Genomic DNA, 25,823 nt, shown 5'->3' on the forward strand with positions numbered 1-25,823 from the left:
ATCTAAGAGTGGGGACTGTAATGGGGTTGGCTTGTAACCTGCTCTGACAAATTAAGGCAAGTAGTGTTTTTTCATTACTTACACATCCGTTTTCATTTTTCCCATCAGTGGAACCAATTAAACAATGCTTCCTTAAATTAGTCATTGATTTTTTAGCAATAGTGACACTTTGCAGAAGGAAATAATAACTTTAAGGGAGTGGTACTGTGTTGTTTTTTTCATTACTGCCAGTCTTTGTAAGAGCAGAAACAATTCACCTACATGAAAAAGTGGTGTCTTAAATTAGCCATTGATTTTTCCTCAGGTGTCACTTTGGTTAAATGCTTTGTGGTTGGGAGTTTTCTCTCCAACCTGGAAATTGACAAGAGTCCATAATCTATTAGTCTTCTCACACACGTTTTCTCGCTTCCAGTATGTAAATTTATGACCCGAAAAGTGACAAAGTTTGAGTGGAAATCACCTTAAGAATTGCAATGCAAGCAATAAATAACACTGGCAGGAGAATAAATAACTTTTACGTCATGATTAATTTTACGTAAAACATCTGAAAAGTGGCGATAACTTTGTTTTTCTGAGCTATTTTATGATTTTTGCTATAGCTGATCCCATCCCACACACGTGAACACCGAGAAACAGAACTCAGACCAGATTCTTTTTTAATGCTCAAATTGAACAAAAAACAAATTAAAAAACAAAGTTGAAATAAAAAAAAGAATGAAAGAGAGAGAGAAATCCAGAATAGCAGGTCGTAACTGCCGCACTTCTTTTTTTTTCTTTTTTTTCTTGAGACTGGAAAATACACTTACAATTTGAAGCAGCAACAAAATGTGCGTTTACCTGATTATACAATGGAACATTATTCTTTTTTTATTATAACATGAATGTCTTTTCATCACATTATAAAACTCTAAATATTTCTTATACCTTTTTTTTTTTTTTTAAACAAAAAGCAACCCAAAGCAAAATGTACACCTCATGTTCACCTGGAACAAAACAGAGAAAAAAAGGGAAAATATTTGACTTGATGTTTGATTTCTTATCATTTAATCCAATAAAATCTGTCTTTTATTTTTTACTTTTAGGGATGCAAATAATGTCCTGAATGTGCTGATTGGTGTGTCCACTTTATCTGTACATACACTTCCACCTGTTATTCATTAAAAAACTGAACACATGAATGATTCAGAATAAAAAAAGGAAAAACTGCTGTTTACAGTGAATGAGTTATTTTACACATTATCCTAAACACAGGCCGGATTTCCATTTGCATCACTCAAGTGCACCTTTGTGTCTTTACTTTGAGGTTGTTTGAGAGAATGGTCCGGGGCTTTATGTCATCACAGCAAACACAGCGACATGATGAGATCTACAGTTTGGAGGCGGACAACAGGTGCGATCAAACTGGCGGCGAGGCAGTTCTCACTGATGGTCGCTAAGTGTCTCTTTTTATTATCATCATCACATTACTTTTTCCAAGTCTATAATCATGTCACTTCACCGTAAAAGCATCGTTACAATACGTTGCCAGTTTTGACTTTAAATCAAAGTACAGGATGGCCGTTTGAGGACGAGTCGAAGAGAAGCGATCATCCATCGAGTTTGTTTTGCAGGAAGATTTAGTCCGTGTGTGACCATGAGTTAGCCGCTGAGTCCTATCTCTCCGGGGCGCCACATGCTCAAAATCATAAGAATAAAAAAAAAAAAACGAACAGAATGAGTCCCACATTAAATGTACAAACATAAACAACTGTAAAAAGCCAACCACATAGCTAGCCCCTGGCAGGTTAACGCTGCGCTGCCTGTCCATAAAGTGCACTCTCCATCCTGCTGTGCGGCTTCAACGTCAGAAAAAAGAGGACGAGTGTGTGTGTGTGTGTGTGTGTGTGTGTGTGTGTGTGAGAGAGAGAGAGAGAGAGAGATAAGGGAAGCTCCGCTGCATGTGTGTGTTCAGTCTTAATCCCGGAGCGACTGTGAATTAGAGGACATGACAGTCTCAGGTGTATGGACGAGGAGGAGGAGGCGGGGGGAGGGTACGGTGGAGGTGTGTGTGTGTGTGTGTGTGTGTGTGTGTTTCGGTGGGCTGACGTTAATAAACATAGCCCTCGCTGTAGGGGTGTGGCGGGCAGTAGGGCCCCTCCTGTACGTAGGCCATGTTTTCGTCAAAGTGCGACAGCGGCACCGTGTCCTCCTCGTTGATCTGCCGCTCCATGTCCGTCTTCAGCACCGGCCGCTGATTGTCAGGGAACGCCATGGAGAACAAGGCCTCGGGGTCGCACACAAACTTGTAGACGTATCTTTCACCGGCCACCTGGACAGACACGGACAGGACGAGGAAATAAATAAATGAGGGTTCAGTTTGGAGTTTTTCTAACTTTGAGAGCAAACACACAGCGAGGCGAGGAGTCCATCAAACCCATCTTCCCAACCCAACACACTTTTAAATACTCTAAGTGGTTATTTTTTCCTTCATCTTTTCAGAGTATTCTCTACAACATCATCATCTTAACCCATCAGTGGGCAAAAAAAAGGTTGAATATTCATTTGTCAATTTGTCAGTTTTTTCACACAAATTTTTCAAAACGCATATTTTCAAACCTCTTCCATCTCTTAATATTAATGGATAACCCTGACAAATTTCAAAGATGACCCACAAAAACAGCTTCAAGTCAGGTTTAATATGCCTGAATAAATTAATAGCAGATAATATTTGGCGAATAAAACATTGTGCAACGTGTTTTGGTGACGTGAACGTCTCTCAGAGGCAGCAATTGTCACAGTGGAGACTTTTTTCTTTTACGAGTTCCTTCTTTTAACCCTTTTGTTGTCTTATGTATACACCTAAGGGTCAAAAATGACCCACCTTCACTAAACGCCTTAAATAAAACAGCTTGATGGTTTTCCCTCTTACAGTGCAGAAAAACTAGATTAAATCTGTGGAATCAACTTGTTATTATTACAGCTCACCTGTCATAATTGGTTTACTGTTTCACTAAAGTAGGGGCTTATTTGTATTACCGGTAGTTTTATTGATAAAGGTACTGCAAAGGTGTGTGCATGCATGCTCGTTTCATGTTCTATTATGGTTTTTGTTGTATGAAATTGATTTTATAGCTGCCAGGTTAAAAAACAACCCCTAAGACAAGATTTGTGGAAATATGAACAAAGGGATGTTTTACTTTTTCTACGGTTGGGGTCATTCTAGAAAATCATAGAATTTCAAGTTGAGAGAAGATCATTAAAGGGTGTCCCATCTGTGTCCCTAAAGCATGTTTTGAGTCTTGTGTGTTCACACCAGAAATTCAAGTAAATAATGATTTTTAAAAAATGAATTTTTGAGTGTGTTGTTGAGGTCCACCATGCACCTACAATGCATAGCACAAATGAGCTTGAGGAGCTGCTCACAGCTGATTGTGCTGGTGGTGAAAAAGCTCCAGGATTTCTTTAGAAAAATCACTTTGCTGTCTCTTTTATTTCTTTTAAGGATGCAGTTTGATTGACATCTAACAGAAGTATTATATCATTTAAATTTAGTATAAAACAGTTCATATTCTTGATTTTTTTGTGCACTAACTGCAAAAACAGCACCTGAACAGCACTGAGAAAACTTCACTACATGTTCCTTCCTTAAACCAAGAGTATCCATTAGACAGAGGGGCTCTGAGTAAGTTGTTTTTCATGGTTCAGGTTCACCTTTTTAGGGAGCTCCAGCTCCTTATATAAGAGAGGAATTAGCACATGCTCCTCCTTTAACAGGTGACGTCAATCAACACTGATTGTGAACATAAGTTCCAAACTTTTTTTCTGAAACTGGTGAGTTTTCATGGTTTGAGCAAGGCAGAACAGAGATGTCCTTTATTGTTTAATATTGTGTGTTTATATTCTCCATCTTCAAAGATTTATTATTACCTTTTGCATGATTCCCTTCTCGTAGTAGTAGCGCAACGATCGGCTGAGCTTGTCGTAATTCATCGCCGGTCGATTCTTCTGTATCCCCCACCGACGTGCCACCTGATAAACAACACAAAGGCAAGTCGGTAAACATAAACAAGAGAGCAGGATGCCAAAATGCAGGAGCATCAAACACAGACACGCACGCTCGACCTGATTTCCTGACGGCACCGTGGCGGCAGCAGAAATGTTAAACAAACTTATTAATCCATATTTTCCTAATAACAGTAATTAGAGTGTGTCCAGCCTGAGCAGACCTGAGCAGGGATGTGTTCATTAGGAGCTTGTCACACACCCAGCGGAGGAGGCAGCAGATGTTACAGCACCTGTCTACCAGACCACCCACCACCCGGCCTCGCAGTCCAAACCCACAGCCCCACCGTGCTCTCGTCAGCGTCTCTCACTTTCCCTCTCTTCCCTTCCTTGCTGCCTCCTTTTGTTCAGTTTTTCCACCAAAAAAACAACAACACGAGTGCTGTCTTTTCTTCTACCTGCACGGTGAAAAGGCAGAAGCTGCTCGCTAACGTTTGTCTGCGGCGTCCCAAAGCGAGTGCGTTTGGTCACCTGATGGCATGAATGGGCCTCCCTGTTAGCTGCAGCTGGCCCGTGCCTCGGGACGCTGTCGGGCTGCGTGGACCGCTGCCAGGTACCCCTCTATCTCCTCCGCTCTGCACCCCCACCCCCCGCCTGCAACCTGCATCCTCCTCCATCCTCCAACAGCGAGCAACAGTGACTGAGCCCCACTGTGTGTGTGATGTGGGCGCACACAGACCCAGCCTCTGTTTCCATTTCAAAAGGCCCAACCGTCAACATGGGTTATATTTTTAGGAATACGTCCTGTGAAATATTTAGCAGGCGCTGGCCTTAAGGGTCAGCTGGATGGATGTGGTGGAGTAGAACATAAATAGGAAAAACTATTATGACAAATCCAGACCTGACTTTACCACTTTACCAGCAGAGATTATTCATTACACTTCAAATGTCGACCTTTGACACACATGTCTAATTTTGCCTCACAAGCTGGCAAATTTAGCCGTGACATACTGAAAACTCACGTTTTAACCAGGCACAGATATTAATGTTACACAGCCGCAATTAATTATTAATCCTATCAGTTACTCTGTTGATTATTTTACATTTGACTTAAGTCTAAAAATGTCAAATCAGTGAAAAATGCTCACAATGACTTCCAAAAGCCCAAATTTCCATCTTTCTATGGCTTGTTGTTTCACCCCAACAGCTCAAAACATAAAAATATAACTAATAAACTGAATAAAGAATAAGTAAAAGTGGCAAATGCTATCATTTGAGAAGCTTGAACAAGCAATGATTGGCTTTGATTTTTCTTTGATTATCAAAAAGGTTGAGGATTTTTTTGGTCACTTAACGGTTAAAGAAATAAACTGAAGTATTCAAGGATGTATTTATTTGTCACACACAGAAGCAACATGGCATGGTCCTGAGGCTGGGCAGTGTCAAAAATACTAATTAAAAATATATATATATATAAAATATATGGTATTCTTCATGTCATTTTCTTGTTATCTGCATGTAAAATGCCCTTGGTTTAGGTAAAAGGTGCTTGAAATCAAACATCTCATTAGACATAGAGATATAATGTTCCTCTCACCTCCTCTGGCTCGATGAGTTTGAACTCCATGCCACGGCCGGTCCAGGCGATGAAGTGGGAGTTGGACGGGTCGTCCAGCAGCGCCACCAGGAACTGCCAGAGCTGCAGTGAGCCTCTGCGCTGGTACGACGGGCCCTCGCGGTACAGGCCTGACTCCTGCTTGATGTCACCTAGAGGACACGCGACACACCGTTACTGTACGGCGTCCCAACACACCTGCACAGGGGGCAAGTTTCAGTGCACTCGGGGGGGTGAACTCACCTTCAACCTTCTCAGGCACCACGCAGGTATCATCGTAGAAATGCCTCGCCACTTTGTCAAACATACAACCTGGAAAACAAGATGAAAAAAGGACTGTTTGGTATCACATTTAGCAGAGAAACAGAGTGCACCCTCACATGATTCACTCGTTGGTACCTTCGGTCCTGTTAGCGTGAGCCAGATAGCCGTCTTGCCGTAAGTAGACAGAATGGCAGCTAGGCACTTCTGCTGAGAGCCAGGAGAGAACGGGAGAGTGGGTGTTAAAGGGCCCGGAGGCAGCATTAAGAACACTATCTCAGTTATCTGAGAGCAGTCAAAGCCTGTTCACTCAATGCACCACTGGCTCTGATTAAAGAATATGCCCCCCAGCAATGGCTCCCAGCCACAGGCGAGCTCACTATATCACCCTGCTAATACTCGCTCCCAGCGGCTCCACTCAGAGGAAGATTTACTACCCAATGAAAACACGGCACTCGTGTGAAAACACAAGCTGACATGATGTAAGTTTTTTCATAATGTGAGGGGTCAACACAAAGCTTTTACACACTTTTTGTTCAAAACAAAACCCGAAGGTGTCCGACTTCTTCACTGGATTATCGTGTTACTGCAGCACATGCTGATTTCCTCAATCTCATTTTACTATTTTTCTGCTGAAGTTAAAACAGTTTTGATTGTTTTATATGAAAAGATTTCAGTGTTTTTATTCTTCTCTGAGCTCTTCTCACAGGTTTGAAATGGTTGGAGCTTGATTGGAAAAAGATGCCGTTTCATACAAAAACAGACCTAAACAATCATATTTGAGTGTCATAACAATAGAGTTGTTTGCAAGAAGGATTACAGAAAAACTAGTGACCCGATTTTCATGAATTGGTGAAATTTTGTGGCATTGACCAAGAAAGAATCCATTAGACTCCCCATTTAATTGGCGGTAGAGAAATTATTTTTAACTTTTGTTAGCAGTGTGAGAAAAGATAATTGGGCTGCATTCATGAAGTGTCAGAATAATCGGAAAATCAAGTGAACGCCAAAGAAAGTTGGTAGAACAACTTGGAAATGTTGGTTCCTTTGCTCTTTGTGGTCACAAATACTGAATATCGACTCATTGTTTAAACGCTCTGACCAATAAAAACTGTGGAACATCCACGTTGTTTCCACATTACGACTTAAAACTCATGAACACACCAACGTTGGTAGAACTAGTATGTGAATGCACCATCAGCCTTGATAGAGGTCTGCCATTCTAGTTTACGCCTCATTTTCTTAGTAATGTAATAGAAAAGGCTAATATGATATAATTGAAGGATGATTTAAGGATATAAATAAATCGGTGCCTCTAATATTGACCAGGGTTCACTTTTTCTTTAACAAATCTTGGACATTACAAGAGATCAAACCTCCACCTGGATTCCCTGATCATTTTAGAGAAATAAGCACTGTTCTTTATCATTTTAAACCAAAACTACCATGGCAGCTGCTAGATCCCTACCACCAAACGGTGTTGGGTTAGTTCGTTGGGTTTTGGCATGAGGAGGGAGACTCGTTAAGGTCAGAATAAGCCAATCAGACGTAGAGCAGGACATAGAAGGGCCTTCAATAAAGTAAAAATATTGCCATCGTTTGGTGGTTGGGAACTAGCATCTACCAAATATCATCATATTTTACATAATTCTCTAAAAAGAAGCCTGTTTTCGCCAGCTGCTGTCCAAAACGACTGGCCATTTACTGTAAATGTCAGAGCCTCCCATGACACAGACATCTCCGTCGAGGCTTGTGATCAAAAAAAAAATGGCCAAACAGGTTACAAAGTGAATGTTCAATAAACAGACTGAGGCCCTTCATTTAGACCCATAAACATTTCTCTGAACTTCATCAAAGTAATGGGCTTGTAGAGGAAATTGCTGCTAATGAAATTACCAGCTCCCCTCCCATCCTTTCCAACAGGCCTGCTCCAGTCAACATGCTCCACTGTGACTGATAATAAATTCACTGCCATGCTCCATATTGGATCTACACTACAGTGCTGGACACACGACTCGGCCACTATAAACCAATATACATCTTCTCTCTCTTTATTTATAAGCTTTAGAGCATAAATTACTTGTTTCTTGTGATGACAATAAGCTCAGAAATAAACTTTATTTGACTTCTGCACTCTTTGTAAGTCAGTGAAATGTTCATCTAATATCCTGACTAGTGTTGAAACAAATATCTAACAGCTCAGCCTGTTTTCAGATCAATAACCATTTTTGATTAACTGTTCAAGCCATTTATCAAGTAAAAATGTCATGAACCATTTGCTGGTTCCGGCTTTTAAAAAGTGATCTTTTCTCTTTTTTTTTTCTATCTTTTTTTATCATTATGAATAAATATTTTAGTCAGATACAACAAACAAATTGATGACATTTTCCCCTTGACACAAAATAATTGGCAGAAATATTAAATATTAGATAAATCAATAATAAAAATGATTGTTAGTGGCAGCCTGATTCTTTAGACATACAACCTGACAGGTGGAGAGAATTTATCAAGAAAAAAAAAGTTTTTTTGTATTTTATTTTAGTAACCAAATGGTTGTGAAACTAAATAACCAGATCAAAGGGAAAAAAAAATTTTTTTACAGAACATATAATGCAGAAAATTATGCTTGGGATCATATCATAATTTTTATTTATTTTATATTTTTATTTATTTTAAGGATCAGCCATTGACCGATGCTGAACATACAGTACTGCTGTTCATTTAGCTATTAATTGTAATTTATTCTTTATTTTCTTAGTTTTTTATTTCTAGAATTGGTCGACAGTGTAATGTATCATATCTTTAATGTATAATAATGTTAAATATCTTTAATAAAAGTCAGTTGTTTAAGAGGCAGCCTTTTGAGAACCTTTACAGCATCATATTGGTGCACATAGAAAGTGTCTTTTTTCATTGTAGCTCAAAAAATTCACTATATTTGATGCCATATTAGTAATCAGTGATTTTGTCTGATTTTGTCATTGTTTAAAATAAAAATCCGTTATCAATCGGGGCTTTACTGTGAAGTTTCTCGGCTTTACTTGCAGAGCTGCTGCTCTGAAAACAAAGATTCCAGCGTAACAGAGAGCTGAAAGAGGCCCAGAGTGTTTTCCTCGAAGTGATCGCCCTGGGAAGAGGCTGCTTTTCTCCCTGACTGGTCACACAGACTCTCCTCCAGCTCGGCTCTCCTGGGTCCTCTCTGTCCGCCTCGTGAATGAACCCAGCAGTCCGGCGTATGTTCATTCATGTCCTGATGTAGCCTCAGGCTCCGCTGAGGCCGCGGGCTGATGATTAGGTCCCTTTACTCTCTAACTAAAGGGAGCGGACAAGCGTGGGAGGGCGGATTTTGGATTGTGACCAGGCACAGCCCCCCCTCCCCAACCCCCCACCCCCTCTTCCTCTTTTCTATTAGAGCACCACAGGAAATGGCGACCGGCACAGACACCCGGCCCAACCAGATCCCCTGCCCTAATAATGGGCAAACTCAATAAACGCCGCCCCCTCCTCCCATGTCTTCTCCCATTCCTGAAATGATAACGCTCCAGCAGGAAAAAAAACCCAACTCCAACATGACTCTTTCTGCTTACCAGAGCAGCCGAAGCACAACAGCACTTTTGATTTCTTAATGTCTCACCTGAGTCGTAGGTGAAGTCCCGCGGCTCCTGTTTGATCATCATGGCTGGGGGGTACGTGTGGGGTATCGGCGCCCCCATCATGGCCGGGTGCTCGAACAGGGGGTCGGGATACTCCTGCTTGAAGCCCTGAGGAGGGAAGGGGATGTTGGGCTCTGACATCTGCCTGTGGTAGATGGGCCGTCCGTCCCGAGCCATCGTCGGCGGGGAGGGGAACGAGTGGCACGGCTCTGAGAGCTGACGTCGAAATCTGAGGAGCGACACCAAGTCAGTGGATCCATTATCAGACACACAAAGAGCAAGGAACTGCATTTAGTCTACTTTTACACTGTTACGAGGACAGAATGATGACAACAGTTGCAACAATGTAATATATATATATGATATGACACTTTATAATAGTCAGTATGTCAGTGGTTGCAACTAATTTCCTGTAAAGGATTAATAAAGGATCTTAATGTCCTTTTGTCTGTCTGTCTGTCTGTCTGTCTGTCTGTCTAGTTTTCTTGACAAACTGATGATTTTTTTTTATCCCAAAATATCAGAAAGTATTCCTCGCCATCATTAAATTGCTTGTGATTTGTCCAAAACCTCAAAATATTCACTTTACTATCACATCCAACAAAGAAAAGCAGAAAACTGAACTGAACAACACTTTACATTTTTGCTCAAAAAATAAAGTGGAAAGTTACAAAACAAAAGCTTTGATATTTTGTTGCATACACTGTTGCCGAAGGTCAAGAATAAACTTTGATGCTCAAATGAGACAAAAATGTCACAATTTGAGCAAAGTAAGCAGGAAAGGCAGAACAAAGAATCTAAAACATGTGTAACTGATACTCAAATATTAAGTGGAAGAACGTCTTGTAAAATGGAAAATAAAATGTGTTACAGCAAACTGTGGCTACAAACCTTAAATTCACTTCTCCCACAGCGGCTAAACACGCTTTTATGATGATGAGAGATCCAATATTGTGAATCCCTATTTTTATTTTTCCTCCAATGTCCATGATGTTTAATGTTTTTTTAATTAATTGTCGAATAATGTTTTACCTCCTCGAGCTTCTATATGGTTCAATAAGACCAGGAAAAACTAAGAACCAGTGATGGTGGGTCTCATGTTGAAAAAAAGATATTTATTCTCTCAAAAGCCAAAAAGGTTGCAAACCATTTCTCTTAAGTCATGAATTCTGTATGAAGTCATTGCCATTGGTTTTAACATATGCTGACTTACATCTTCACATTAAGCTATTTGATCATGTGTATTGCATTTGTTTGGCTCCTCCCATTTAACAATCCCTCAACCAATGAGATTCGACTGTGACTTAAACTCTGATCTGCATCTTATTATAATGTGTTCTGGGATGTAAAGGTGATGTAAATGATCAGGGCTGCAGTACCTGTGGTCCATAGAGTAGGCGTTGTCAGGGAGCGGCTGTGAGGCCGGTATGTGGGCGTAGGTCCTGTCTGGTTTGGGCGTCGGGGCCGCCGTGGGTGAGGCATGATGGAGGGGGGACACGGGGGTGCTACAGGGGGGCGTCACTGGGCTGGAGGGCTTCATTCCTGCAGGCTGCTTCTGCTCATAGGCACTGTGGCAGACACGAGACAAGAATTAAAAACATGCTTCCAGTACTTCCAGGGTTTGTTGGTTTGAGTCCCTCTACATAATGAATATGTGAGCTTTCATCATGATGGATCGCTACAGAACTCATTCTATGCTTTGTGTTGTATCTTATGCATCAGATTCTGTTATTGATGTGCTTTTAGGAAGGTCAATATGGAAAATACTACAGCTGAATATACAAATCTATATTAAAAGTTAAAGAAAAAAAACAGAGGCATTCCTATTTTGCAATTTTACTTAATATTATTTCCCTTTCCAATACTTTACAGCACCATACCAGAGGAACATATCTTTGAATTTGTTAACTGTCAAACAAAAGACAGAATAAAAACATGTTTACAAAGCTAAATCTCAATGAATGTCTTTATCATGCAGAATTTGAGTTTAGTAAAGATCTCCTTGATTCTCTTTTGTTTGCCACACATTTGTCCTTTCAATGAAATGTTGGCTCTGATGCATGCTGACTTGTTTTAATGGATATATTAAGGAACGTCACGCCACGTCTTGGCGTACACTGTGGAGATTTTGATGTAAAGCGAGCCCTGCCAAATGTTGGACTTTGCATTTTTTTTATTCTTGGTCACCAGGTGAGGAAATGAATCACACGTATGATTCATCACTTATGAAAGAGTTTTTTCTCTGCATACAAGGTCATTACACAAGCATGTAAGTGGAATGGATGTAATGTATTACAAATCAGTTCATCTTACGTAAAATAAAAAACAATCAGCATGACTGTTACCAACTGCATTTGGATTTGCTTAGAAGTGAAATAAGAGATGGCAGCAGTTTCTTGTGCATCCAATTTGAAATGCTGCTAATGTTTGCAAAGCCAGTTTGACAAATAATAATAAAAAACATATCATAGAGCTGAAAGATGAAAAAAAAAACCCAACATTAGTTCAACACTCACCATCCCTAAAATAACAGAGGCTTGATTAAAGTGCAAAATATAAAAAATGTTTTAATAATTTTCAACTATGGATATGACCGATGCAAGATTTATTTTGCTTTAGCTCATTTTTTATTTTATTTTTATTTTTTACAATTTTACAATAAAGCTCTGGTTGCTGGTAAAGGGCAGACTGTGGGACCACAGTACTTATATGTACTTATTTTGAATGTTTCCAATTCTAAACTGTCAGAGAGTTGTCTCACAGAGGAGATATTTTAAGTCTTTTGGAAGTATGTTTGGGTTTTGTGCAGTGCCCACCTGACGTTGTACGGGCACTTCTCTCCATACTGGAGTTTGAAGGGCCGTTCCTGACTACAGTTGGAGCTCAGCTCTGAACACGGGCTGTGCAGCTCCCTCTTGATCTTCAGCTGCAGTCCGTGGAAAGCCACTACACACCAAGAGAGAGAGAGAGAGGGAGAGAGGGAGAGAGGGAGAGAGAGAGGGAGAGAGAGAGAGAGAGAGAGGGAGGGAGACGAGAAAGAAAATGGAGAAAATCTAATTTAGATACTGAATGACAATGAACCACCTCCCTATCAAACACCAACTTGTTAGGTATCAGAGAATGGGGCTTTTAAGAGCAGGTGCAAATTATTTTTTTTGTATTGAAGGTGCAGATTAGTTTTTTTGTTGTTGGGGGTCAGTGTTTTCTGCAGAGTATAATGTTAGGCAGGGCGAATAAGCCCTGAAATAGCCTTTATAATATGACTGGACTCAAATTTACTTAAATTATTTCTATTTTGTAGCATTAGCAGCTGTTTATGGCTGGCCTCTATCATTAGTCATGCTATGTTTGACAAATCATTCACAAAAAATGTAACAAAAGTAATAAAATTCATATTTTTGGGGGAGGAAATGCTGCTGATTAATCACTGTCTTTATGCAGCTGTGGTAGCTGATGTGACTGGGGATTGTATGATATTTAACAGAAGGATAAACCTGTCCAACTGTTTTCCTACACAGGAAAACAGCCATATTGAAGTACAGATTCCAGTATGTGTATCTGAATGTGCACCAAGCACATTACTGATTGAGAGAATTCATGATGGATATGTTACAGTTAAAAGACTTTTCTAGGCATCAGTCCACCAACAGATTTGACATGTCTTTGACATCACTTGCACAAACAACTCACTTCAAATCTCATTTGTTCGGCCGTTCCCTGACAGGGACTCTGTTAGTGAAATATGACAATCATAAGACTGGGTGTGCGGCGCGCTCCTATAAATGCTTTATCTGCTTTCAGCTGGCTGTCAATACGTTCCAGACGACAACAACAAGGCTCATTGATCTGAAGTGGGGGACTGCGCTCTCTACCTATGGCCCCACAGTGAGCCTGGTGCATCTGAGAGGCTGTTAAGTGCCTGATCAGTCCTGATTAACATGCCATCATCTCAAGTCATGATCAACGCTAATCCAATTGGCTGCGCTTCTGACGAAAACCCAGTCAGTCAGAATGAAGTCAGGCTCGGGTTGCCTCGCCGATCGCCGTCTCACCGCGACTGCACACAAAGCGGCGGTGAGGCCATCCCACAGTTGAAGGCAATGATTTTTGACTGACGTTTGAGGATGAGAGATGGTCTTTTTTCCTGAGTTTAAAACAAAGAAATCTGAAATTATGAATGGAGAGAGGAAATCCATCAACTCCTGGTTCAGCCAAAGTACAAACATTTAGACATTTGAGCACCCGAAAGACTTAAGTCAGTGGTTTGGGAGTATTTTTCTTTGAAACACACGCAAAGTCCGGATGGTCTCTACGGCTGCAAGGAGCTGAGAGAAGAGGATGTTTTGGGGAGTTTTCTCACGGCTGACTGACAGCTGCCGTACGAGCAGGGGTCGATCTGCCAACACCCCATCTGACGCACAGCCGAGCCCCTGGGGGACGGGCCACACGGGCCCGGCATGACAAAGCTCAGGGGTTGTTCGCAGCCCTCGCTGGGGGCCTGACCTTTCCGGGTCATCGATCGGAGGTCAAAGAGACACTTCCTGAGGGGAGACCTTTGACGACGCGGGCATGGCAAAGCCTCGTTAAAGGCTTATGGAGTCAAAACAATACCTCAGTTTTGAATGTTGAGATCACAATCAGTGTCATGTTAATTACCCACTACAATAAACATACATTTATTTCTTTTTCTGAGTCCCATGTTTCCTGGTTTATAGCTCTCCTCATGCTGGAAAACATTTATTTCCTTCATTTAACACTGAATCACTACTACTTCATTAAATTTACATATAAAAATGCTGTGTTTAACTGCATGTGTCACAGCAGCTAAGAACAATAGCTTCACGTGTGCTGCAGCGCAGGGGCCTTAAATTAGAAATGGAAATGTCACAATAGATTTCGTCAGTGGGGTGCCAAGGTACACAAATCAATAGCGAGGGCATTGCCTCTGACTAAAACAGAGACTTCCTTTTTAGTCCAGAATGTCATGCCCATCACTGCTTGATTGCTCTCATTATCTACATATTGATTAACCGAGAGGGAAGGGTGTTTAAAAGTAGAAGCAGTTAGAACAATTACTAGGTCTATTTTGAATGCAAATGTTGTTGTTTTTTTTCTGTCAGAGCCATTAAGTCAAATATTGTGCAATTTTCTTTGGTCTTTGATGTACAGATTAAATAGAAATCTTTGCTTTAAAGGATAATAAACCATGTGGTCAAAGGCTAAAAACACAATTCATTGTCTAGGCTTGCACATTTTTTTCCTTCTATTTCCTAGATAATTTGGTTCTAATAGTCTAATTTTAGCTGTCATTTTTTCTGCCAATCCTTTTCTGTACATTATCAAATAACTCTTGGCCCCAAATGTTGTGTATTCTCTGTTACAAAAGGTGTGTTTTGGCAGAACCAGTGTCTACGTTTGGCAGATATTTCTCCAGTCCATTCATAAAAAAATACAGGTCTTTTGGCAACAGTGAAAAACCTCCATTCCATTTTCACCTACTGTAGGTGCTCGCCTTTGCTGTTAAATGATGGAGGCTCAGATCTGCTGGTAACGTGTGGCCTCATTTTACACCTCCTCTACTCCTTCGTTCCCTGCTAAGTTATGCTAATGGTAAGCATCTGTGTTGGAGTTTGAGACAAAGAAAAATTCTCCTTCTCCTCCTTCAGCCTGAGGACACTTTCGCTTCGAGGCCGCTCACATGCTGCTTCTGTGCTGCATGGATGGAGAGTGCGAAGTCGACATTGAGAGAATCTGCCATAGCTTCTCGAGAGGTGATAAATCTGAGGCCATGAAAATATAAAATAACACTCAGGGAAAGGAATTTCAACACTGCCTTTCTGATGCGACCTTTGAAGCTACAGTACTCCTGAACGCAGATTCCTTAATTTCTTTCTTGCCCTCCTTTTTTTTTCTGTCTCAACCTTTTATTCAATCTTCCTCCCATCTTAACAAAATATCAATACATTTAAACATTTCTGTTGCTTTTTAATGAAATAAATGAACTACCAGTGTATATATATATTTATGAAAATTTAAAAGCAGCTAATTCAACGCGTACAAATAAAGAAGAGAGAATACGGACTAACAGCTATTATAATACTAATATATTATATTTTTAATGGATTCAGTACCCTAAAAATAAGATAATACAATTCATTACAATCCTATCAACATATTTTACGAATAAATAAATACTATTGTTACTTTTTTTGCTAATGTTACCAATTAGCTATCACTGTTAGCAATATAGCTCGCAAACACTTCGGCTAACAACACAACTGGACAAATAACGTATTGGCTAATGCTAACTATGCTACTATCAATGATATTTTTGAGCATTTACAGTTAAAACTAGTTAACTTTATAATCTAATGTTAGTTCTTTCTTTTGCTAATGTCACCAACTAGCCAAAACAGATATGAAACTAGCTAGCAAACAATTAAGTTAACAACACAACTGGATAAACATTTTTGACTAATACTGACTTTGACTACGACATTTACAGATAAAACTATTTAACTTTACATTTATGCAATAAATACTATTGTTTCTAGACAAGACATTTCTTTTGCTAATGCTACCAACAAGCAACCAGAGATAGCAAACTAGCTTGCAATCTATGAGGCTAACTACTACATAGCTAATATCAAATTAACTGTCAACTTCAGTTAATTTAAATTAATTCAAATGAAATAATTAATAATTTCAAATACTAATTTGACATAATTTACGGCTGCAAGTTCATAATAATATGAATAGTGAGGAAATTAAGACACCAATGAGTTTTATTTCGTATTTGAGCTTCATGCAGCATTTAAACCAATTTGTTTGTAAGTATTAGTTCATTGTATAAAAGCATGTTGACTTCCCCAAATAGGCCACTGTACCATTAAGGAGCCATAAAGAAAAGAAAAAAAAATTATACAGTATAAAACAGTAAGAGTAAAAACATGTCACAAATATGTGGTTTAAAGTTTAAATAGGGAACTACACAATTTCCTAAAACAGCTTGGCACTGTTGTTTTCTTGCTTTTAACATTACTTAAAGAGAAGAAAACAATGCTTTTGTTGACAGCTGTTTAAAAGTTTTTTTTAACAATGGAGCTCTGTGGCAGGAGGAACAAGATCTCTCAGTCTTTGGATCCACGGACAGGTCTGCTACTAATACTAATGTGAGTATGATTTTCGTGGAATTTGTTGACAGTAAGGAAAATACATGTAATTACTTCACACTCGCTGTCTCCTCACTCTTACAACTTCTAGCTCTTTCCATGTTCATCTCTGCCTCTCTACCTCGCTGTCCGCCCCTCCATCTCTCGGCTCGGTGGAACCCATATGGGAGAGCTGCCGGCTGGGATGCCTGCTCGAGCGCCCAACCACGGTGCCCTCACCCTCCCGCCATCTGTTAGTGCCTCTCCAGTCTGCTGCAGGTTTGCCAACAGGACAATTCAGATGGTCAGCAGTCTCCTGCCACCGTGGCCACCCACCCTGGCTACCTCTGAAGGACAACGGGACAGTCTCGGTGACCTCTGGTTCTCTATTGTACACCACACCGCTCCTCCATCCATCTTGGATTTGGAGGCTAGGCTAATTCACACCAAAGCTTCAGGTTTTTAGTTGTGGTGTTTCAAAATCAAGCCGGATTAATTGAAAGGGCAAATATTTAAATGAAACCCTCTGTATACTATGACCAATCTAAGCTTGTCTTTATTCAGTTCAATGAATTAATATATATATATATATATATATATAATATTTAAAGGCACACACTAAGTACATAACACAAAAGCAAGACTTTTCAGAAGATACTGTTCTCGTCAGCCTGAGTTCTGAACATTTTTTGTATCATAATCAAGGAATAGTACAAAAACAGAGAAAAACATAGGCCCCACTCTGCAACCAACACAGCCTGCTCTCAGGCTGTGATCTGCCTCAGAAGGGGTGAAAAGGTCTATGAATTATGTTAATGCCAGACCCATTTCTTAATCTTACTGTTAAAATATTTCAATCTACTGTAAAACTATGTGATTGCCAATGCAAAAATCATATATGACCTTTCCTCTTTGTTCACGTTCCTCACTTTGTCTAACTTAGTTTCCAGGTTAAAGGGCATAGAGGACATAGGGAAGACTTGTTTTGTGTCTTTTCTCACAGTTTCATGGGCGTTTTGGCTCATCCGAAAGACATGTGCTCGCTCCGGGTCCCACTGAGTTCCACTCACTCCATTTCTGTCCCCACCTTGGCACTACTTCCTCCAGAAGTGGACCGTGCCAAGTCACCAGCCACCGTGTGCAACCACCGTGTACGACCAGGTGAAGAGCAACTAACTGCCTCATCCTTATTACTGTGAGTGTAAAATCAGCTCAGGTCAGGACATAGAATTAGTTTTTTCTCTCTTTGTCTCTTAGAAAGAGATTTTTTTTTCTATTGCAAGAAGAAAGTAAGCAATAAAATCATTCTTATTTTCCTGCTGTATACCAGGAGGCCAACAAGCCTTCTACTGAAAAGGATAAATGTAGTATTAACTAATATTAAACTGCCAGATTTAGAAAATCTAACCACACTGGATGGTTTGTACAAAAAACACTTCGAGGAAAGGTCATGCAGGAGAAAAATTTTATTTAAAAAATTTCAAAACAGCCATCAATTGACAGCAGTTTGGCCTACCCTGCAGTTAAAAATATCACTTCAACCCCCTAAAAAATCTGCCACAATATTCTGATGTTTATGCAAATAAATCACAGTGCAATAATATCTCAGTGGTGGTGAGAGGTACATGAGCAACAGAGAGCCAGATATAGAGACAGAGAAAGAGAGAGAGAGACACACACACACACAGAAATGCCCCCCCACCCATGCACCTGTCTGCAGACCCGCAAGACTGCTGCAGCTCTCCAGAGAGCACTTGTGTGAGCAAAGGTGAGGGTACCCAGAGACATGGAAAAAACACACACCAGCACACGCACTCTCTGCGAGTACAAAAACACCAGTCGGGACGAGTGAGAGAAAAAAAAAACCCCGCCACAGATGTTCACACACATAAACACAAGCATGCACACAAACACACAGAGAAAAGCAATGGAGTCTCTTACTCACAGTTTTCAGTCTGGAAGTCTGGAACGAACTGCTCGTCATTGTCGGGAACTTGAGCTAAAGACACAAGCAAGAGAAGAAGAAAGGAAATGATTGTTTCTGAAGTTGATGGACAACGCAGCATTGATCACAGCTCTCTACAGCCCAATACCCTCCTCTGGCAAACAGTCTCCTGGGATATTAGCTTGGCTTATCCCAGCACTGTTTGCCTCTACTGTCGGTTGAAGAACACAGCTGCAGAAAATATGTTTTACAGGAAATCAGGGCAAGGAAGGAGTACTTTGTTTTTCTTCGTGCCTGTTTTTTTTTTCCTTTAAAAAAGTGAAATAACATTTTATTTGCTTCAACAGCCTTTAGGTGATGGCAAAAGAATGTTTATCTTATCAAATATTTTTTTGTCTATTATTAAATCTTATTTTTATTTTATTTTAAAAAATACAATGAAGATTTTTACTTATTTAAAAAAAAAAAATGATTAAAGTTTTTATTTGACAAAACAATCTCGCCCCAAAGTCAGTTTAGTCATTCCGGAGCTTTCAATCATACTACACAATCTTCCTCCGCATACAATGATCGCCCTGTTGTTCAAATTTCCATTTTTCTGAGCACTTCTAAGACTTCTTGTCAATGCCGGCTCAGAATTTAATTAAATTAAATCTCAAAGTCATTTTTCTTAAATTTTAGTGAAACAATCGGCCTCACTGTGTCTTGTATCAACATACAGACACACATGCTAAATTATTCTTAGAACAGGTTTCTATTGAAAAGGAATTACCAGATTCAGATTTTATCGCTTGTTTTAATAAAATCAGACTTATTTGGCTTGAGTGGAAAAAAAAATACTGGGGAGCAACCAGGAAATGCACCAAAATTACAGAACACAAATGTGCAAAATAACCTTGAATGGTTACGAGCAAAAATATTTTTCATGATTTACGAAAAGGAGTTTACATGAACCATGTTTTCCAACAAACACCAGCCTGTGAGGGATTTAATATTTTGCTTCAGGCGACCGTCTACTTCCTAATTCCACTTCCTGAGGTCGCCTTGTCCATTGACTGCTCGGCAGCCTCGGCTCTCACTCCTTGCCAGCAGCCAAACACCCATTGTTAACAGTATCTAATTGGCTTCTTCCCTACTGGTGAATCCACCTGTACCTACCGAGTCAGGTCTGTTCCAAACCTTCCAATGCTTCACCTGTGCTTCAAACGCCCCTGCACTCAGGCTAATGCTAAAATAATGAAGCCTGCTCCGCTCCGGCTCCAATTAGGCATGTACATATTTATATCACACATATTTACACTCAGTGACAGTTCGCCATGTCCCTCAAGTTCATCTCTCTCTGGCAAAAGGAGATTTAAATGTGTCATTAGCACGTCTATTTATACACACAATGAGGTGGATCCTCATTATCGCTGGATCTGTAGGCTACACGTCTCGACATGCCTAGAGATCTTGGAAAAAAATATCACTGATTTTCCATTTTTGCCACTCTTGATATGATCAGGGATTTTTTTTTTCTTGCCAGAGGTGCGAATTGAGGAGAGTAAACAATCAACAGATCAAGAGGAGAAATTGCTCCATATTTTCCAACAATGTCAAGCAGGTGAAGAGAGCAGCAAACAAAGACGTGTAATGATTTCACTCCAGACTCTGCTGAGGTTAAAGCCATCAACACTCTATTGTACGCAGTTTTTAAAAAAAAAAAAATTTGCATTTTAGCCTGGTTGATCTGGAAAACAACTTCACTCTATGACTCCACTTTGTCGCATGCTTTTTTAAAGGGCTATGCTGTGGAAATTTCAATAAAATATTACCTAAAACCAGATAAATCATATTGAAACCTCTAAAAAAGCATCAACTTGAGACACAGAGAACAAGGGTAAAACTCGTCTCGTGATTACAACACAAACAAACTTGCAGAAACTTCACAGAACCTAACTTGGAAAGGGACAAAGAGAGGAGAGAAGAGGGGGGAGAAAGAAAAGAAGGCAGCAGTGTTTCTGTGTCCAAAAAGGAAGTACTGTACAGGATGGATGAGTCACCGGCCTCAGTCTGTGAATGAGCCAGCTGATCTCTGCAACAAACTCCTGCGGAGAACGGCAGAGTTGGAAATCTGCCGCCATTCACAAAACAACCCAAAAAAAGGACAGAAGGGAAAAAAGGAGTGAGGATGAAAAGGGAGAAGTTGTAAATACGAGGCCTGAGCAAGAGAGAGACTATCGGAGGCGTTTCTGAACCTGCAACAGCTCTGTGTGTTAAACAAATCGAACATTTTGCCTACACCGATTTCAAAGAGAAATTCTGTTGTCAGCAGCAAATAAATCCATGAATAAACATCAGCAAAAATATAGAGAAATCTTTGGATTCGAGATGTATAAATGAGATCTTTTCTTCTTAAAGAAAGGTACTTAAATAAAAATAAAAAAACCTGGGTGGAGGTGGAGGGCTGAAGTGCTCTGTGGGGGTCAGCTGATGAACACCTTCAACCTCTCGGTCTTTGAGTCGGAAATTCAGTCTGACTCTCATAATTCCTCCTCTTGTTCCAATTACCTGAACTAATAAATCTTAGAAATGGGAAGGTATTCCTTTTCATCTTAATGGACAGGAAGTCATTCATTAAATCTACAATCTTGAAGCGTACATCATCACATTGATCCATGACAGGCAGAACTGTAATCTTTAACAGTAATACCTCTTATCAGCCGCCGCCGTCTCTTTTCTCACTTTGGATACTGAAATATTTAAATCGTGTCTTATTCTTTTTACACGCCCTGCGGTGTGCGGCGCGTCACCTCATAATCTAACTGCTGCTCAGATTCGGCTCAACTACTCCAATATCTGTTTCAAAGCATACTTTTCATTTTTTAAAAGCTTTGGATTGCACTGTGAGGATTTTCAAATGTGTTAAAGAATAGATGGAGCCTATAAATGATTGAGGGTCTTATTCACCTGTGTGAAGGGTGCGAGTTAAAATTTCTCCACACACTTTTCCAGGGGATGTATTACGATTCAATCCTTATTTTATTTTTTTTAAAGTATCAAAGTTGATTCAATTATACCGTGCACTTGAGAGATCTACTTTACAACTAGATTTATGGCTTTACAACCTGAGCACTGACTGATGTGGGAAAAGATATTCTGAAGGCAGATTGGCAACTTTTTCCAACAAAGCTATGATAGAAAAATTACAAAAAAATAAATACATAAAACTACAAATTCTAATTGACTTGATTTACACAAATAAAACAACATAATATCAACAGTAATTATAATTGTGCCACTTTTTAAAATTGGATTATTTTTTACATTACATGTCGAGCTGTTCTCATAATTTCTAATTATCCCAATTTCAATTAAAAGACTAAAAAAAACAAGAGTAAATTTACATATTAAAACAGATATTTTTAAAAGCATTACATTTTTCACTTGAATTTAAAAAATAGTTTTCTTTTTTAATTAGTGCAAACTATTAATTTGTAATGGTTACATATTTCTATTCTTGTAACACTGCATGTTTAAAGCAGCACATAGTCGTAAAGGGATGATGGATTCTAGTGTTACTATTGTTACGTTGTTATTGTTGTTGTAAGTGTCTAGAAAAACCTGATTTTTTTCACCAGTATTTTTGACTAATTTACAGAAAAAATACTAGCAATTTGTTTTACTTTTCAGATTTCTATATATGCAAAAAATAGTTCAAATCACCCTTTTAAAAGTGATGAGTGCTCTCACACTGTACAACTTTACACTGTGTGGATTTCGAATCAAAAACTACTCCCAGTAAATCTGAACATCTTCTACTTTTCACTGTAAAACTGCAAAATGTAATAACTCTACTCATATAAACTTTCAGATAACATGCAAAATTAAAAGCGAGTTGAATCCTAGTGAGATGCAAATACAAAAGTCAAGCAAAGAAAAACCAAGTTGAACATGCACATGCACATAAAAACACTTTGAAAGTCAAAATAAGATGAACAATATTCACCACTAACCAAAACTTCGGTGCTGCAGACACGCTGGAAAGAGGACACTCGCACTTAAATCCTGAAGCATCACGTCTCAGTTAGACCACAATGAGCAAGTCTTGCCATTAGAGAAAAAAAAATTAAAAAGCAAAGAAATGGATGAATATTTTTTTCTTTTTTTCAAATCAATCGTCACTTTGAGAGACTGATTCTGGTGTTTTAAAAGTCTGCGATTAAAAGAAAAATTATAGATCCATTCTTTTTTTTGTTTCTTTTTTTTGCCGCCAAGAAATGAAATTGAAGAAGACAAGGTGATGGTACAGCTGGAGAAGACAGAGAGGTGTGCTGAGAGGAAGCAAAGAGAGAGAGAGAGAGAGAGAGAGAGAGAGAGAGAGAGAGAGGGAGTGAAGGTGGTGAGAGAGCAGATGAGAGAGTGAGTGTGAGAGAGAGAGAGAGCTGGTAGGCTAGAGCAGAGCTCTGGTGGAGGTGGAGGTGGTGGTGGCGGCTGGCGTGCAGTGCGTTAGCTCCTGCCAAAAGCAGAAGAGACAGTGAGCGTCGGAGAGCCTTCTCCTGGTAATTTGTGATGACACTCTCTGGGTAGAGCCTCCTCTGTCTCCCTCAAGACCCCTCGCTCACAGTCTCTAATGTATGCATGACACACAAGGTGCCTCTTCCACACAGGCTTTTAATTGGACTGCGACGCTAGGCTTGTAACTCCAGGCAGCTTTTTTCCCCCCTCACAACCTATCCATTTTTACCCATCTCTCCTCCTTTTTTTTTTTGCTCGAGATTTAAAACACTCACCTTCTGCCAGCCAAGTCTCCTGCAGCTGACTGAGGTCCTGGAAGAGCTCTGGAGGGGGAAACCGAAGCAGAGAACAAGGCTTGAAGGCAGTTAAAAAACACAGTCAAAGCCCCTGGAGGAGCATCAGAAACAACTGACTTCATTACGGCGGGGCTGATATGCCATCAGAGCTATTGGAGCTCAGTGGGCACGTGTGCAGCTAATAACAAGTCAATTTGTGTCTCTGACCACTGACAGAGGCTTGTGAGAATCATCACAGGCCGCTGTGTTGTAATTGAGATTCTGTAGTTAGCAGCGCAGGTGGCCACAAACCAATTGAATTTTGCTAAATGTTTAGGAGCCGTGAAATTAACTTCTCCCTCTGCCCTCTGCCTACCTTCAGTGTCCAGGGCCAGGTCCGACTTAATGAATTTTCTCTTTCTGTCATTTGCTGGCCTCTCGCAGCTCGTTGTCTTTTCTTGCGGCTTCTGCAAAAAAAAAAGAGACACAAATCAATTTATTCCTTCCCTCAATGGTAATTCTGTTGTTGGCTGCAGCACACGTGCAACTGAAAGAGCCACTCATTGATGCCTCACACACTTCTAAAGCCATGCAAAAGGGACCTCAGATCAGATATAATTAACAAGTTGTAACATGGTGCATGACCAATAGTGCTGTGTATAGTAGTGGGCACCTTGTTAAGCTGTGTATCTCTGATTATTAGATGAAACTTAAATGGTCCCTGAGGGAGAAATGAGTCTTGGCAGCAGCAGGAAGGAAGACAGGAGATGAGATCAAAACAAATAAAAAGTATTAAAGAGAAGAACAGACATTTTAGAACAAGAAAAGATGATCTGCATCTGTTTTCTTCTTTTTAGGTCAGTGATAACTCACTTTGGAGTTACAATAAGGCACTTGCTGGTCGTGAAATCTATCCATTCTGCACCGCTGTGGCTTTAATTGACGAGAGATCTGCAAAGTCCCCAGAGTCTCCGGTCCGGTCACCCTTCAAAGATGATGAAATGGATAGAGAGCAGAAACAAAGAGGACATGAATGGATGTGTCATTCATTAGGGCGCATTTCAGTTCAGGAAACCTCTTGCTACTGTTTTAAAGACGGAAATTACCGACAACACCTCCGGCGCTGCCGTAAAGTTAAGTTGACAATCTGCAAATTTCGTGCGTAAACGAGCAGCGAGCTGAGCTGCAGGCGAGCCGATGTGATATGCACGATAGAATAAACTTATACAAGTGTGGAAACTTACCGAGCGACCTCGCTTTCATCCGCGCGCAGAGTGCCACGGAGCGGGTGCAGGATCTCCACAGTCCCGGCTGCTGCCTGCGCTTCTCCCCGCTCACTGTGTTGCTTTCTAGCGGCTTGGCAGCGCCTCCCGGGGCCTCCCATGGAAACAAGCCGCACTCCGCTTCCTATTGGTTGTCAATGTCTTTCACTGGATCAGATTGCTGGCAGTCAATCACGCACGGCTGCAGGCGGTAAGCACCGGAGAAGTCAATGGTAACATTAAAGTGTCATGCATTTTTATTTTTTTATTTATTTTAAAAGTTTCGAATTTTTTGTTATTTTTAATTGCAGCAAATGAGCACTAAACTCCAGCTTAATTTTTCATGCTTTTAAAGTTGCACACACGCAAACTGCACCTGCACCCCTTCCCCCCACACACACCCACACGCACACAAACAGACGCGCGCGCGCGCACACACACACACACACACACACACACAAACAGACGCACACACAGTCCTGTCTTTACCCTCTCTCCCTCTCGTTTCCCTCGCACACACTGTGTACACACAAACACGCTCCTCACTCCTCTCCCGGTCAAGTTTGTGTCCATGGTAACTGTGTTTTGAGGAGTCTCCAGAGGGACTTGTTGAAGCGCCAGCTCTTCCTCTCCTGTAAGGGAGACATTGTTGGGAATGCCGGGGACCCACAGAAGGCACTGACCTGGAAGTAAAGCACAGGTCACCGGGCAAAACTGGGGACAGCTTCCAAAAAAAGAAAGAAAAAAACCCCAACCTGCTTCTTAACACACACACAAACATGTCTGATAGAAGAAGAGGTTGGAGAAAGTTTTAACCATGCTGTTTTTCTTGAGCTTCCTGGTATACATTGCATCAATGAAGTAATGCTAAAGCAGAATTATCAACAGTTGACATTGAAGAGCTTTTAAATATAATCTATACTGTTAACTATGATCCTGACTTGCAAGGTGCATAAGATAGTTTGGCTCGGCCGGTTAGCATACCAAAATATATATATATTTTATTAGCTAGCTTACCTTAGCTATACACACACACACACACACACACATATATATAATGCTAGAAGGGTAAAGACTATTTTTTGCAACAAAAAAAATGCAATACCTATAAAAGTTGTTCAGCAGAAGTGATAGCAAATTGATAGTATGGTATAGTATATTATAAATACTACAGTACAGTATG

General features: G+C 40.2%; 1 protein-coding gene across 8 annotated transcripts; it reads right to left on the minus strand.

Annotated features, from left to right (window-relative positions):
• Positions 1 to 702: 702 nt before the first annotated feature.
• etv1 (ETS variant transcription factor 1) lies at positions 703 to 24,909 on the minus strand. 8 transcript variants are annotated; one of them, XM_059339641.1, is made up of 13 exons: positions 24,623 to 24,909; positions 24,252 to 24,363; positions 23,755 to 23,845; positions 23,379 to 23,426; positions 18,607 to 18,660; positions 12,327 to 12,456; positions 10,890 to 11,078; positions 9,492 to 9,739; positions 5,996 to 6,064; positions 5,840 to 5,908; positions 5,579 to 5,748; positions 3,907 to 4,008; positions 703 to 2,308 (listed from the first exon to the last, which is right to left on the minus strand). In XM_059339641.1, the coding sequence occupies exons 1-13, from the start codon at positions 24,760 to 24,762 to the stop codon at positions 2,087 to 2,089; spliced, it is 1,644 nt and encodes a 547-aa protein (XP_059195624.1). In that variant the 5' UTR covers positions 24,763 to 24,909; the 3' UTR covers positions 703 to 2,086. The 8 variants fall into 8 exon arrangements, with proteins under 8 accessions (XP_059195624.1, XP_059195623.1, XP_059195625.1 ...); XM_059339640.1 differs by having other exon boundaries at positions 5,996 to 6,067; XM_059339642.1 differs by lacking the exon at positions 24,623 to 24,909 and having other exon boundaries at positions 5,996 to 6,067; positions 18,603 to 18,660; positions 24,252 to 24,361.
• Between the last annotated feature and the right edge of the window lie 914 nt (positions 24,910 to 25,823).

The sequence above is a fragment of the Centropristis striata genome, chromosome 8 (assembly GCF_030273125.1).
Source record: "Centropristis striata isolate RG_2023a ecotype Rhode Island chromosome 8, C.striata_1.0, whole genome shotgun sequence".
Lineage (NCBI taxonomy): Eukaryota > Metazoa > Chordata > Actinopteri > Perciformes > Serranidae > Centropristis > Centropristis striata.

Coding starts and splice junctions, on each gene's coding strand:
- etv1 (XM_059339640.1), bottom strand. CDS start 24,762: ATGGGAGGCCCCGGGAGGCGCTGCCAAGCCGCTAGAAAGCAACACAGT. Junction 24,364..24,622: donor GATGAAAGCGAGGTCGCTCG/GTAAGTTTCCAC, acceptor TCATCTTTGAAG/GGTGACCGGACCGGAGACTC. Junction 18,661..23,378: donor GGAGACTTGGCTGGCAGAAG/GTGAGTGTTTTA, acceptor TTGTGTCTTTAG/CTCAAGTTCCCGACAATGAC.